This window comes from Oryzias latipes, chromosome 18 (assembly GCF_053564925.1).
Source record: "Oryzias latipes strain Hd-rR chromosome 18, Olatipes_Hd-rR_3.1".
NCBI lineage: Eukaryota > Metazoa > Chordata > Actinopteri > Beloniformes > Adrianichthyidae > Oryzias > Oryzias latipes.
In genome coordinates, this window is record NC_136254.1 from 30,180,460 (window position 1) to 30,196,974 (window position 16,515).

General features: G+C 40.9%; 1 protein-coding gene across 1 annotated transcript in view; it reads left to right on the top strand.

The window, feature by feature from the left end:
* fgf11a (fibroblast growth factor 11a) overlaps positions 1 to 16,515 on the top strand; it is a 103,051-nt gene that overhangs the window by 32,436 nt on the left and 54,100 nt on the right. Inside the window, exon 3 of the mRNA XM_020711519.3 lies at positions 15,622 to 15,732. Coding sequence (XP_020567178.1) covers positions 15,622 to 15,732 — 111 coding nt within the window. The remainder of the gene's footprint in view (positions 1 to 15,621; positions 15,733 to 16,515) is intronic.

The window sequence follows — 16,515 nt, forward strand, 5'->3', positions numbered from 1 at the left end:
ATGATAGTAATTTCCGATATTAATTTAAATCCTTCAGGTTATTTCACCGCTCATTGTAACCTGTGCCACATCTGCTCCAAAACTCCATCACCCACTGAAAGGGGCCGTCGCTGGTCAATGATGTCACTCTTTTTTATTTCTGCCATATTTTTGTCTGATGTTCAGCTGAAGTATAAATCATTTTTAAATAAAATTTTAAAAAAGGATTTTGCGTAAGTTGATGACTATACAAATGTTTGCATAAATCCACCCTGATTTGCATTAAAACTAGTTTTTTGATGGTGTAGGGAATTAACTCAACTCTGCACAGTTAAAAGACTTTGATCATTTTATCTTGATCAATAACAGCCTAAAGAGGCTGTATTCTGCATCAGTTAAATGCTGATTTTCTGTCAATTTCATTACTTAAGTCAAATACTATAATTGCTGTTAGCATGATTAATGAAGTTGACTATGCATTCTATTCCAGTAACCATTATTTGTGGTTAATTATTTGCATAGACGACGTGATAAATTAATTTTATTACAGTTTCAAGTTTGTTCTGTGTAACTGACTTAAAAAATCATTGTAGGTGGTGTGAAACCAGATTGTTAGGATTTAAAATGCTTTTCTGATGATTGACTGAAGGTTGCAAGCATTCATGACTGTAGATACTTTAACTTATTGGTCTCCAACAATAACCAGCTGATTTCTCATAAAATTGTGTCTATGGGTATTGAAAGTTAAATATATTAAAAACCACTACAATAAATATAAGTTATAAAAGTAACAAAAATTACAGTAAACTTTGTATCTGTGGGCATTCCAGAGGCAAAGTGCATCGTGAGAGATGACCTTTTCTGTTGTTGTCCTGTATTTGCTTTATTTATAGTTCAATTAATTTGACAAAGGTGTTTTTTCTATTCTTTTTTTTACTGTTAATTTTCTTGTGTTTGTAAAGTTTGTTAATCCAAGAGTGTTTTTTAAATTAACCCCATCAGTGTTTATTTAAAATTGTTCTGAATAAGGCTAACGCTGCGGCTAATGTATAGCAGTGTCGGACTATGCTTTTTTTCTTTTTTTGCATGCTAACAAAGCTGGAAGTTAGCATAGTCACAATAACATCTGCTTTAGTTGTATTAGTCTGTTTTTTTTACGTGCTGTAAAGACGTTTGGGAGTTACAGGTAGTGTGAATACGCTAATACGGCTAACGTTTCTAAGGTGGCTAATGTGTAGCGGTGGCTACGGCTATGTCCAAATTCCAACCCTAATCCCTAACTACCCTGGATTTTAAAGCAATTCGGATAACATGCTGTTTTTTTGTTTTGTTTTTTAATGGCGAATATGACGTCATCGATTTCATGAAGTTAAAATCGAACGGAAATGAGCGTTTTGTGACAAAAATGTTGATTGTTTGTTAAAACAAATACTTTTAAATACATGTATTTCGTAAAAATATTTTTGACGCAATGCATCGTGGTCTATATTCTAGTGAGCATTGATGCACACTGGCTTTTCGCAGGGACTTCCGGGAAATTTCTAGGGCACTCAATTTTGGAATTGTAGATTTGGACAGCTCTACAAAATGGAGATAGTGCACTATGTTTTGATTAATGTTTTTAAAAACCCTCCCACTCCCTGGGAGGACAGGAGTCTCTGCAAAGCTAATGCTAAACTTCTTTATTCGGAAAAGTTGTAAACTTGAAGAATTAGACTAATTTATGACTTGGGGGCGTGTTTTAAACAGGTTCATATGTCAAAAGTATCCTCTCCAGTTGTGCTGTCATGAGTTATGGAATAATTTGCTTTAAGTGGCATCCAGAGAGCCTCTGCAGACAAGGAATTGGCTTGTATTTGCCTGTAATAGCTCTTTAGGGTATATTCTTATGTGTCTCTTTATTGGTCAGCACTTATCAGGAGGAACAGAATTATGGTCTGAACTTTAAAGGCAGAGATGGTAAGGAGGGAGGTGAGGAAGAAGATGTTGATGCAAAAAAAAAAAGAGGAAGGTTTTTCCGGAACAGGAGGATGATGAAGAGAGAAAAAGCGTGTGGGCGGAAAGTTTGGTTCCTGACCATTGACTCTCCCGTGTTACAACACAAGGGCACTTGGGGATTGATCTTTCCACTCGCCTCCCAGCCTTTTTTCTCCTTGTCCTTCTCACCTGTGCTCCTTTGTCTCCTCCTGATTCACTGGCTTGCCTTCCACCTCTACCTCAGCAAATGTTTTCAGACAGTTTATCTCCATCTGTCTCCCGTCTGACCCTCCTTAGTCGCTTCTTCCTTTGCATCCAAACTTTTATCTATCTTTTTCGTCTTCTCTTCTAATTTTGTTCAGTGTTTCCGTCCAGCCTTTTTCTTGCCTCTTTGATTTTGCGCCTTGGCGTAGGAACACACAGGGGGGTGCGACCTGGCTGCTGATCGTTAATGTAATTAACATCAGTAAAGAGGGGTCCTGGGACGAGGAAAACCTCTGCATGGCTGACTCACGCTGCCTCATCCTCCTTCGATCAGACCTCTGCGGGTTTCTGTTGATGCACAAGAACTGGAAAGAAGAGACGAAGCAAAAGGAGGGGGAGGAGGAATGAGCATCAGCTGAAAAACGCTGTCAAACAATCAGCAGGACCTGAACCCTAGAGTGACAAAACTTTTTCTAAAAGAAAAACCAACAAGCTAATGGCGTACGAATTTAGTGAATAAGGTTCTTGTCTTTCCACACTTATCTAAGAAAGGGACATTCCATATTAATAAACGTTAAAATCAGATGTAAACCTGCCAGAATTTAGCCATGGGCTGAAGCCTAAAGCTGCATTCACACCAAATGCTATTCGTGTGGTAGTGGCGTCTGCTTTCAATGCTAAGTCAATGTAAAGACGCAATCTGAGGTACATTGGCGCGATTTGAGCGTAGGATGTGGCACGTTGGTCTGGCAGCTGCACGACTTGGGCACCACGGCCCCCCAGAGTTAAAAAAAATCTTACATTTTGCAAGGATGACGTATTGCATCAACAAATTAGTGATCACTTTAGACAAGTGACCCGTTCAGTGACGCGATCATTGGGTGGACACCGAATCCGACACAAGGGAGAAGCTAATCGTTCTCATCCTGAACTTTATATTTTTCTTATTTTCATCAAGACAGTATTAAGAATATCCTATAATTTTAATCCTATTTTGTTTTTTCTTTACTTCCTCGAACTACTCCGGGATAGTAAGTTGTCAAACTGGGCCAAAGAGAAATAGAAGTACCGGTGAAAGCGATCGTTTTCAGATGTGGCTCCTGCAGCAGGAGGGAACCTCACCATACTGGTGGAATCTCTGAATGATCTTATGACCCAGACGTGGAGATGTGATTACTGACGCTTTTGTAGAGCTCTTCAAAATAGATAAACCTGATCTCGCCACATCATCTGTGTCTTCCATGAAATTTCTAGTCAATGCTGCATCTATTGATCAGGCCAAGAACATCTGGCGGTAGCTCATCCCACATGCATGTGCCGCGTCAAGCTTATTAAAGTCCCATTAGCTCTCACACACCTAGGTGTGTGACATTTGTTCTCCGCATTTGACCCATCCCTTGGGGGAGGAGTGAGCTGCAGACACAGCCGCGTTCGGGGACCATTTGGTGGTTTAACCCCCCCAATCCAACCCCTAAATGCTGAGTATCAAGCAGGGATGCATTAGGTCCCATTTTTAGAGTCTTTGGTATAACTCGGCCTTGGTTTGAACTCATGACCTTCCAGCCACAGGGTGGACACTCTACCACAAGGCCAATGAGCTTATGAACATATCTATTAAAAAAAGGCAGCTAATTCACCGCACGTCAAATTGGAGGCTGCTGACGTGCATTTGACGCTCAAATCGGCGACCTTGAGTGCCCAGAAAGGCGCCTTATAAATAAAATGTATTATTATTATTATTATAAATCGCATTCGGTGTGAATGCAGCTTTAGTCACAACTGCTCTTACAGGTAGATACATTCTGTCTGTGGGGTAGCTGCTTTTCATATCGGCTTTGCAACGATATACAACTCATTACCAACGTAGTGTTGCGTGACAGAATCAGCAAATTAATTGCAAAATACTTTCTACTATAAAGTGTAGTGTATCAGTTTGAGAATCTTCTGCAGTTATGTTTATTGCGTCAACGACTGAAGAGCTTTCGTAAAAGTCCACTGTTAAAGGCTAAAAACATGTTTTTGTATCTGTTTGAATTCCCCAAACTTCTAACTGAGTCAACTCTTCTCTTGCGTGTTACGTCTGGTCTTCTGCACTGTGTTCTTCTCACTGTTTCTCATATTCACAATAACTGCTGATCTTCATTGGAAATCTACGCTACTTTTCCACGATTTTCTCCAAATCCCAGCATCTACTTTTTACACTTAGCATCTATGTTGACACGATAAGCTGCGCTATAGCTGTACATCCCCCCTTCTGCATTTTTAAGAGATTTTTTTTTGGTCTTTTTAATTACAGTGTAATACAGGAGTCTAGTAAATTTTCACCAGCCGGGCCTTAAATCACTTTGATCGGTATTGATTCAGCTAAAAGCTAAAGCTGGACTGTATCCAAAGAGAGAGGCAGATTGAATGGAAAAGAGGGCGAGGCCGTTTATTCTGAAAGGATCCCGCCTCTTTTTATACCGCCACCCTATGAGCAATGAGGCTGCCGGCGTTCCAGAGATGATTGATGGTCCTTGTAAATATGGCTATTACCATATAGGCTCTCCCCGCCCTTCTCCTCATTATTCACTGACAGTTGGGGCCACCATGAGTCCCTATTTTCATGCAGTTTAGGAGTGCAGCTGTTATGAGTGCTGCAAGAATGTGGAAGCTAGCGCTGCTTCTTCTTTTTCTTCTTCATGCGTCCAAATCTGTTTCAACTTTTTAAGGAAAACTGGAAAGCCAGAAAGTACAGATCAGTCAACACAAAAACATATTAAAGATTACAACGTAAAACAAAAATAACCCGGCCTGTACAAAACAGGCCGGGTTATTTTGGAAAGAAAGCATCAAAGTATTTTTCAAAAACATTCATTTCAGTGTGTTATCTCTAAATATGCCATTGTATCAATAGCTAGACTGATCTGAATAATCTTGAACACAAAAATAATCAAACATTTTGATAAAAACAGACTTCACCATACCCCCCATGTAGATGATCAAATTTCTTCAGTGTGTTGTAGAGCAGTCGTAAACATTTAGATATCTTTTATAGCTGTTTTGTCAAACACTGACACAAACCGAGACTCACTGAGATCACGTGAACACAAACGGCGTCACTCATAACACTCGACATAACCCCGTCGAGCGTTTCCGACACGCATTTATAACAAAATACAACCCGGAGTTGGTGTTGACATGCCGCGTTATATAATATCGCCGGACTGCATAAATGCGTGTGAGGCCCATGCAACTGATTAAACATACCTTGCATTCCATTTCCATTTTCCATAAAAAAACAAAACAAAAAACACTTCGAAAAACAAAAGTAATTTCCACGAGTTGGTTGGATGATGATGTTTGTCCATCATTTCAACCAGAACTTATTAGATATGAAGTGAAAATGTATATCATCCAATCAGTCGTGTCCTATACTTTTCGAGTTTCTTTTTTTGTTTTTTATTTTAATTTTGTTTTGTTGTTTCTGGAATTTTGTTGTAATTTCTAAAAAGTATTGTCATTTTTTTAAGAGTTGTTTTGCTTATTTAGTTGTTGTTGTGATCATTACTATGTTTTTTCAAATGTTGATGCGATTTGCTCTTCGGGGCCATCATAAAAAAGTCGTTCAGTACCCATCGCACTCATTTCGGGACAGGATATGATATCGCATTTGCTGTAGTTGCGATGTGAGGGGGAAAAGGAGAAATATTAGCAGCTGTGAAATGCACATGTCCGTGGATTACTGTCCCGGGGCTTTGAGGCAAGTGGTGAGAAAGACGATATTAGATTCAGTGGGGAGTAACAAGCTTATTAACTGCGAATGGGAGAAGAGAGGAGTTTCTCAAACCAGTGTGCCGAAGCATTGCATGTTAAATAGCAGCAGCAGAGCAGGAATTCGCCCACAGTGCTATATTTGATAAAAGACAATTATGCTAGAGTGACCTTTGCCAACTCGAAGGAAGCAGTAAGACTTTAGAGGCTGATTTGTAGGCAGCGTCCGCAAACAAAGTCCAACAAAAGAGATAAAAGAAGCTGAACATACCCTAAGTTGAATGATGCACACAGAGCCAGCAGCTCAAAGAAAGACTTCTCTCTTTTACCACATGGATGTAAATCACTGCTGCTCCGCTGCTCAGCCCTGGAGGAGTAATTACTTGAAAAATTCTACTGTGCCTTTGTTTCCTCCTGTCACCCAGCACAAAGAACAATCTGTCAGCCGGCTGACTTGAGTTACAGGAGTTGTCTTAGGTACAATATAACTATTCAATTCCACTTGGCAGCGCTGAAATTGGATGGGAAACGTTACTTTGCGAAGGGAATGTTTTCGTTTGATGAGAGGGTTTGTTGCTTTTAGTCATTCTTTAAAAGTCTAATAAGCTTGTCTCGCCCCTGTAGGGTAGTTTTCTTTGTAAGTCAGCGTCAGCGATCCTATGTCGTTCCTGTGTCTATTTAGAATAGAAAGTTAATGGGGATGGAGTCCTACTTTGCCACTCAGAGGGAAAAAGCTAGGTAGGTACTGCCTGCAAGTTTGACAGCCTACAACATCCTGTATTGGCTACTTCCGATACCTCCACTGTGGGAATCCCTAGGCATTCCCAGGCCAGCAAAGAGGCATAATCTCTCTGGCATGTTGTGCATCTCCACCCATTGGAGCACCCCTCAAGTGAGGTAAAAAACCTAAAGCCTTGTTTCCACTGAGTGTTATGATGTGGCTCAGAATGGTCCAAAGAATTCAGGTGAGCGTTTCCACTTAAAAGTTGGACCATCACGGCGCATGCGGGGTGTAGACCGATTTTGCACCTTTGCGCCATGGTTGTGCGACTACAGCAAAGGCGAAGCTATCATAAACAACAATGGAAGGCATGGAACGTTTGTATTTTCAGTGCCGAACAGACCTCCCTGTTTGTTGCAGTCGCCTTTTCCTGATGCACTTCAGCTGAAAGACAAATACTGAAATTTTGGAAATGTTGGCTCTGGTTGGCACTTGTAAAAACCGTCCGCCAAGACTCTGTGTCGTAGAATTCCAGCCGGGAACAAACTGCAATTATTAATTTTTCCTCCATTTTCAAACAGTTGGTACTTTGTGAATTAAAAGGCATCTACAGATTGCTATCAAATCATCTTCTGCAAATAGTGGAGAGGAAATATTGTCACTTTCCACATGTGCAATGAAATTGAAAGACTGGTGATCCAGAAACAAAACAGTGTATAGAAGAGGGCCAAAATTCACCAGGGATGGATTTTCAGACAAAAAAAGTACTTTAATTTAGTTTTAATGTAATAATTCAATAAAAATAAAATTCCCATCCTTTTTCATTTTACATTACGTGAATTTTGTCTTTTACACCAAACAAATATTTTTTTAAATGTTAAATGAGTGTATTGGTAGTGGTACCCCGCCCTAATTCAGTACTATCTTTATTAGATCCCGTATCCGTCTTTTTAAAAGTAGTTTCTGTTTAGGTTTTTTGTTCAAGATCCAGAGATCGAGTGGTTTGGTTTGTTTTAAATGTGCTGAAAAGCAGGTTCAATACCAACCCAGTCGCAAATGAAATCATGCTCCCTGTTCGCCATCAATAAACATCAGAGTATTTAGGCCACATCAGCAGGTTTTGTCCTTCGTCATGGATTCCCTTTTGAGCGCTGTGATGCATGAATCTGCTGAGCCTCTCCCCCAGTCTGGTTTCCAACTTTTAATCCCGTCAAACGTTTCTCCTGCGACCGTAATTCATCAGTGCAGTTGCACATCTGTGCTTCCCAGAGTGTGGCAGCGGCGACGGCGGCAGCACTGACACTCACTGAACAGAGAACATTCATGGAGGAAGTCCCTGCAAACAGATGGAAGTATAATCTGCTTAGAGGGGTCTTACAGAGGAGAAAAAATAGTTGTCTGCACTAGTTTAATGAAACGGTAAAATCAAATGTGTCACAATGAGGGAGACACCTACTCTTTAGAGTCTCCGCCCCTTTTCTCCTGCTCTGAGTGACTGTCGGCTAAACGTTGATGTTTAACAGTTTTTCTTCTAAAAGACCACAACAAAATGTAGAAATGAGAGAAAACCCAGAATTGTCACTGAAAGTCATTTAGGGTGTATTCAGGCTGGCAAAACCGTTTGTACTCGACCGGGTCCACTTAATTTGGTCTGGATCGCGTCTGTATTCAGATTGCCATCAAGCGGCCTTTCCTGATTCAAACCAAAGCTAGTAAACAAAACCGCGTGACTAAAAAATCTCTTCACTCATTGGTCAGGAATTACAAGGACGGAGCAAAGCAACTACAGACATTTAAAGTTTATATTTTGCTGACCAATTTTAACGCCTGTATCAACGTTAGGCACAACACTTTTTACTGCTGCCTTGATCCGGTGGAGGCATGCTTCAGTTTCTTATCATTGTGGTTTAAGAGAATTCTGTTAAGGAAACTATTAGGTAGCTTTTTGTTCTCTTTGTAAACACAACAGTCATTGCTTTATTTCTGTCCGCGGCTCTTCTGTTGCTAGGTTCTGGGGGGGTGGGGTTGACGATGACTGACATGGATCTTGGTGAAGCGTCTCTGCCAACATGCGTTTCAAAGTCTGACAACACGAGGGGTGAAAGGATGATATCTACGGCCAGTTGGTATAAAGTAGGGGAGTGTATTTGCAAGAGTCTGGCGATACGATACGTATCCCGATACGCGCCCCGCGATACGATACGAATCCCGATATTTTACCGAAACATATTTTATTTGTTTATTTTTTTTAATATGACTTTGAAAAAACGACCTGAATTTCAATGTCTTCCACTGTAATAAAATGGTCAAACTCAGTTCATTTAATGATCACGATGTTAAGCACTGCAACTGTATCTCATATATAAGTTGCGTTTACCAAAGAAAATTCATGGTGCTTTTATTTTGGTAAGTTAAAATATAGAAAGGGAAAAGTCAACATTGTCAGATTTCCACAACAAAATATTTTTCAGTATAAGAAAAAAACAAATGAATGTGCCTCAACCAATAAGTTTCTACTGGGGAAGTAAAATGCTGTTTATTTTTAACATTGCTTAATGTAGCTTCTCCAGTGCTTTTAAACGATTCAGGAGCCTGAATGATGCTTCAAAAATAAAGGGGGGGAGGGGGGACTGATTCTTTCCAGAAACAATAACGTGTGATGATGAGGCAGCATGACAGAATGAAGGAAAGTTGCTTTAATGTGACAAAGATACTTTGTTTACATATCAGTCTGCTCTGCTGCAACTTTCCAGCCACGCTTCTCACACGCGGAAGTAAACTAGTAACGCTCCTCGCCACGATGTCTGGCTTTTTTTCAGAGCGTTGTACACATCTCTCTGATCGATTAGGTTGCTGAGCTAGAATCTGTTGCTGGGAGGTTCTGCAGAACTTTGGCCCGCTTTGCTGATAGCATTTCAGCCGATGCTAAGCGCAATTAGCCTATTAGCAGCTGCCGTGCGTCATTGTCTATCTTATTTATCTGAGCCGCTAAAAAGCACAGCAATCCATGTTTTTATGTTACTGGCAGCAACATGGCACAGAGTTTATGTTTGGTATCCATCCCAAGTAAAAACTAAGTATTTCATGTCTCATAACAACAAGACAAGCTGCCTCTAGCTGCAGTCTTCCTGTTGTCTTGTGCAGAGTAGAGCTGCTCAAAGAGGCTCAGTGTGCTCTGCTGCCAACTAGCGGTCGGAGGGTGAAGTGGACAACAAGAGTCTAAAGAGTACTAAAGAACGCTCAGAAGTAATCAAATAAATATCGTCCTGACAGCATTTTGAATCGATACAAGTATCGGCAAATGAACTGTTGCGATTTTTTGCCGAATCGATTTTTTTTTACACCCCTAGTATAAAGCAGCTGAAGGACTCAATGTCAAGTCATTGGTCAAAATTCCTTAAAAGGGAAATGCACCCCACCCCCCTTCTTTAAGGTCACTCCATACCTGATATTGCAGTAAATGTCTGCAAGTTCACAGGCTAAACTGTCATCATCTATTCCTAAAGTCTGTTGTCAGATCACTGAATGCATCCTGATGTGATCTGAGCTGGAAATTTCAAAATAAAGTTATTATTGATAGAATGGGAAGTTTTGTTGATGGCATCTCCCAGAAGAATCCTTCTATAAAGATGAATGATTTTACATGTTGTTAGGGGTAAAATTCAAAATAAATTCTTCAATTATTTACTTATCTTTTACATTCTTCCTTCTTTGTGTTGCTGGTGTGTTGGTACCAAACAGCAGTAATCATGTCCCCCGTTTGGGTCGCAGTAGGACCGATCTGTATAGAGAGGGAAACTCTGTAAAGGTCGGTGTGTGATTCTCCAGGCTGGATGATTACATCCAGCCTGTGTGCAGCTGCAGATGTGTTCAGCTGCACATGGCCTCCTGGTGTGCGGTCCCTGGCTTAATTTGAGATTAACACTCAGGATGTCAAACTGCACATTTGACCTTTTGTGTCTGGCCAGCCGGCGATGGAGGGACGAGCTTGAAGCCTCTAGTAATTACAGGGACTTGGTCTCGCTGAGGTGGCTATTAAGAGCTGCAGATTATGGACCAAGACCGGGATTAATGCACAGTTTGACGCAATTTATAATAGAATCTTTGAGGTAGCTTCAGAAACGTTTTTATTTTTATTTTCAAAGCATAAGAATCCTCTAGGAATTAGCAGCTTGGTCCAATTTTCCAAACAGGAAATACCCACTGGCTCCATAAAGCTAGAATCCAATAGACTCTGACAAAGATGGGGGTATGTCCTTCGAAACATGTCAGGTATGTGAAAACACAACCGATGTCTGATAATATAAGAACCAGCCTTCCATAAAGAAATAAACGAGTCAGTCATTCTATTTGTCAGAACATCTACTCTTTCTCTGCAACGTTTGTGAGCATCATCCTGACAATTGTTTCATATTTTTTTGTAGTGCAAATTGTTCAAGTTATAAACTGACCAATCAGATGCCTCAAAAAAAAAGGGGGTGGAGCCTGCCGGCCCCTACGTACACTTTCAAAAGGTTCGATAGATTTGGTGTAGGCCACCTTCAGGTGGTAGGGGCGTGGACTTTGAACAAGCTCACTCCCGACTAGTGAGAGTGGTTGCCATAGGAATGACGATTCAGAGGGAAATAAATCCTTTTTAAGTGCAGTGAAACATTTTGGTCTGTTTATCTATTGCAGCTCATTTCAGAAGCTGAATCATATTTTAACCTACTGTCACATTTTTGAAAAAGGTTTTTCGATTTTTCTCTTCCAAGATCCATGTCTCGTGGAATTTCTCTTTCGTCCTTCATCGATGTGCACAGATGTCCATCGAGGGTTTCGGCCAACCAGTCTTCACGTGATTTCGGTTTTGAGCCGTACAAAATTTTTGGTTGGTTGAGAATTACGCAGTTTACGGATATTTTACACAGGTTATATGTCATTTTTGCAGAATTCTTGCGTTATTATTGCAGGATGCGTACGCAAATTTGTGCCTTTTCAGCCATGTATGTCTAACAGACTTTTCACTCATGCACAACCGATGTATAATTTTCATAACACGTATACGGCAGACGTATCACGTTAAAATGACATAATTGATGCACAAATGACGAATGCTTTAGATATGAACAGCGCTACAATGCCGATTGGCATATTGTGTCACAAGATTATAAATTGGCTGACCTTTCACCCCTCCAGCAGTCAATACTGAGTGAGGGTCTTCTGCTGTCCAGCACCACGCAGAAGGCCGAGTACGGCGGGCGCTGATGCGACTCTGGACGCACAGCAGGCCTTTGTCGTGGATTTCGGTTACCCCGACTGGCGCCCAGCAGCCGACTTAGAACTCCTGCAGAACAGGAGAATCAGCCTGTTTCATTAAAACAGAGCATTGCGACGTCCCACAACGGGCGCTGACCATGGTGCTGACGCCACATGATTTCTGCTCAATCCTCTTGAATGTCAAGGGGAAAAAACATTCACAAAGCGAGGGCTTTAGTGTTCTTTATTCGTACTTATGCTGTGGTTTTAACGTGGTTCATCTGTGAAAATTTCACGTCAAAACCGAAACTTTAATCCCTTTTTCCATGTAAATTCTCATACTACTAATTTTCCCACATGCGATACGCACAAAATGTACGTAGCGGCTGTGGGACACGGCCTTCACGCTCAGTCGTATTTTCAGTCAAATTTCCTATTTTTAAAGGTAAAAACTTAGACTCATAAAATCGGTCTATGAAAGACTCTTTGAGTTGGATTGCTTCAAAACAAGAATTTAGGACAACAATGCCAGACTTCCTCTTCTCCCACAATCCCTCCTTCTGTCAGTGAGGCTAACTGCCAGCTGCCCCCACAATCCTCTGGGCTCATCTATATTTGATGCCTCTCATTAAAGGTTGATCATGGAAACGCTTCGGCTTACTGATTCCCCGCTCCCCAGCAGCACTTTTGGAGTAACAGAGTCATCTCTGCCATGCTTAAACAGCTTTGAGGAGTTAAGCTACGGTAAACAAGGGTGGATGAACATGGCAGTGCATCACTGGGGCGCTGGTGGGTGAAGGGGTTTCCGTGTAAACGAGGAGCAGAAAATCTGAGTGAGCTCAAACCAAGAAAGCAGGTTATGAAGATATTTCAACAAATCTGTGGAGGGAAATTCTTGGGAATTTGGAATTTCTGCTTTTATTTTGAAAAAATTTCATTTGAGTTTCCTGATCAGCACCTCAGTAGATGTTATGTTTACTGTTTGAGTTCCATATTTCAAGAGGTAACTAAGCAAGAAGAGCGTATTCACTCTCACAGGACTTTAATGACTTGTCCCTGAAAGGCACATAAAAAAACTTGAATCATTACCAAATGCTTTTCCCACGGCCACTTTGCTCAGATTCTGATACTTTTTTATTCCACCTCAGTGCTGTGCTGAAGCGACCCAATCTGCAAAGTCGTCAAGGTTTTCTCTGACTCTGATGGTGATAATATAGTCCGATCAGAGGTGGAGGAGGGCGCCACGAAGCCCCAGTCCAACGTATTTTTACTGTGGTTCCTTTGTGACTGCAAATAACAGTCCCCAATATTACAAAATAAATAAATAAAAATCAGTCAATTCTCTTTTCCTGAAACCAAAAATTTACACTTAAACCTGATTGCAGCAAGATTAATGATGTAGGATTGTTCTCCCCTTTACTATGACAGCTATACTTAAGTTTACAGAGAAAAACACAAAATGCTGATTTACATTTTTTTAAACGAGTCCCACTCTGTGTATGCATGCTGTTGCATGTGTGAATGGACGGTTTTTGGTAACAACATTTTTGCTGCTGGATTTAAGGCCAATGCAACAACAAGAACTGTAATTCCTCTAATGGCCACTAGAGGCAAAGGGAGCAATTCCCCCTTGACTATGGTGCATTACTTTGCATCGTTACCTGTTTATTAGTATTAGAGTGACCCCTCCCCCCCTGGTGTTCCAAACAGGAAGTGTGTGCTGGATTCAAGAAGCCAACATTCCATAGACTTTGATATATATAAACATCATAGTATATATTAGGGCTGTACGATATGAGAAACATTGCATCGACGATATAACTTGCGATACATGAATAAGTAGTAAAACAACCAAATAAATAATTTCCATTTGACTGCAACAGTTTAATTTAAATAAAAGTCGACATAACTTAAATTATACTCCAAACGACCCTCGTCTACATAGGAGGCGAACATCTAATATAAAAGGAGTCCATCCGATTGGTCAAATACACTAAGGGATTTATTTGATTCGTGAAACACTTTTAGCTGCCATAAGATTGTTTTAAAACATCTAAGGTAGCCATCTATTACAATGTTCACCAACTTTTGCGATATCCGTATTGCACAGCTTGATGTGGCGATAACGATAAATTTTGCGCAGACCTAGTATATAACATAACTAACATGTAGTGGTGTCTAACATGGTTGGGACATATCGCAGTCACAGTTGCTGTTGTTCACCTTTAGCCACATCCCGATAGCGGCCGCCACGGCTGTTATACTGGATGCCCTAACCCTGCATAACCCTGACTGGCACAGTGAGACCCCGTGGCTACATAGTTAGACAGTAGTGGGTTCAAAGTCCCACCCCTTCCACTGAAAACGGCTCGGGAGAATCTGTCAATCAAACGTTCGGGGTGGGGGCCAGCGGACACCACATGCTTTTACTGAGGCATCTGATTGGTCAGTTTATAATAAATTAATAATAAAATACTTGTTAATTTAATTATTTATTTATCCCACAATGGGGAAATGGCTCTCCGCATTTGACCCTTCCCCTGGGGGATGAGCTGCAGCCAAACCGCGCTCAGGAGGCAGTAACGTTAAGGGTCTTGCCCAAGGGCCCTCAGTGGGTGATGCCATTGATTATTTATTGATTATGGTATTTGCCCCATTGTTCATTCCCCTACGGGAATCAAACCCTGGTTTCCTGTGTGGTAACCTTTCACCTTATTAACCCAGCCGCATAACTTGAAACACATACAATGAAGACTTTTTTTTTTTTTTTTAAGTAGGATAAGCAAGAAGATGTTATAAAAAAAAAAGTAGCAGACCAAAAATAGTTATTCTGACCAATAGAATGACAGAGTAACAGCTGTTTGTTTCTCCAGAGAAGTCTATGGGATAATACAGTCACTGAGTCTGACTGACAGCCTTATCTCTGACTCTTTTGTCTCACCTTATTTGTCCTGTAGTTTGGTGTACCTTATATATAACAAAAGTTCAAAAAGAGACCATTCATTGACGATGGGCCTCATCATCCGGATGATGGTCTTAAGATGAATTATCATCGCTATTGTAAAGTTGAATAAATAAACGATTAAATGAAATGCTCAAAAATGAACTACTGATGATTACTTACTGATTTTACTAATTCCTCACAGTTTTCCCGCCCTTCATTAAGTTTTTAAGCTTCTTCAACCACAAGAGCTGTTAGACTGGAACTTCTAGTGCTAAACTCTAAGACCCAGAATCTCCAGGTTCCAGCCAAAGATTTATCTGGTTAAAGTCCAGCTGGTGGTCCAGCCAATTTAATTAACTCCCCAGATTCCCCTCACCAATCTCAGTCTCTGCAAACTGCAATCTCCTGAAGAAGATACATTAAATAATCCTCCTGAAAGCTACTGTTTTATTTAACACCCCCCCATGACAGCAGGTTTCTGTAACGGCCTGAGCTCCAACACAGCCCTACATGTGTTTCTGCAGTCTTCAGCGGCTCCCAGATTGACAGGCGGCGGCTAAAGGCGCCCACATACACGAGCCTGGTTTGAAATCGGAGGTAAAAAAAAAGAACAGTGTTTGAAAAATGTTTCCTCTTTCAGCTGATGCTGAGGTTCTATCAATCTGGCTGAAGGCCACAAGCTCTCCCGCACTCCGAGTAAATGTTAAGGGCGGCCTCTTGTTTAGTCTGCGCTCATGGGTGGATGTGCATGAAGTGTGTGTGCTCCCACGCTAACCGGCGCGTGGACTTTGTGTTTGCTCCGCAGAGCCCCAGCTGAAGGGCATTGTCACGCGCCTCTACTGCAGACACGGCTTCTACCTCCAGATGCTGCCGGATGGCACCATGGAAGGCACAAAGGACGAAAGCAGCTCCTTCTGTAAGTGCAAAAGAGCCACACTCTCTGCAGCCGTCAATGTTGTGGCTGAGGGGAAGCCACTTTCATTATTCTTCTGCACTTAAGCCTTGTGCTATCTAAGATGACCCCACCCTTACATTGACGTGTTCTTCCTTCCATGACAAAGGTGGATAAAGGTGGAAAGATTTCATGTAATCCATGGACACCAGTGAAGATCACAAATCATTGAAGAAAAAAAGTTTAGAGCACTGTCTAGTGGGTCTAGATGACCCAACTCCCAATGGTAAAGTGCCTAGGATAGCACAAGGGTTAAATACAGACTTTCTGGACTTACCCAGAGCTCTGAGAACACAGTAAACATCAGCCAAATGAAAGTTGTTTTTGCTTTTCTGTAGTTTCAGTTCGATTCATGATGTTCTTGCCATGTTTTCATTAGTTTACTCACTATTAGTTCTGTACAATCCTGGCCAAAAACGTTTTTTATTGTATAGATAGATTTTTATTAAAGTAACATTTACTTTCCTCTATGGTTTTATCAAAAAAAAAGTACAATTTGTTCAGAACAACCCAAGGAAAATGGTTAAAATAATTTGATACGGCTTGGTTTACTAACTTAATGGTCAACAGACAGAACTGTTTTTAATAAGTTCTTAGGCTACGGTCACATATCCCAAAATGCCACCAAGAAAAAGGTTATTTGAAATAACTGAGTTGCACAAATAATCGTCTGAGTATCCGAGTCAAGCAAACTCAGATCCTGCTTGCTTGTTCAGCTGCTTCCTCTCTACACATCATCATCATCAT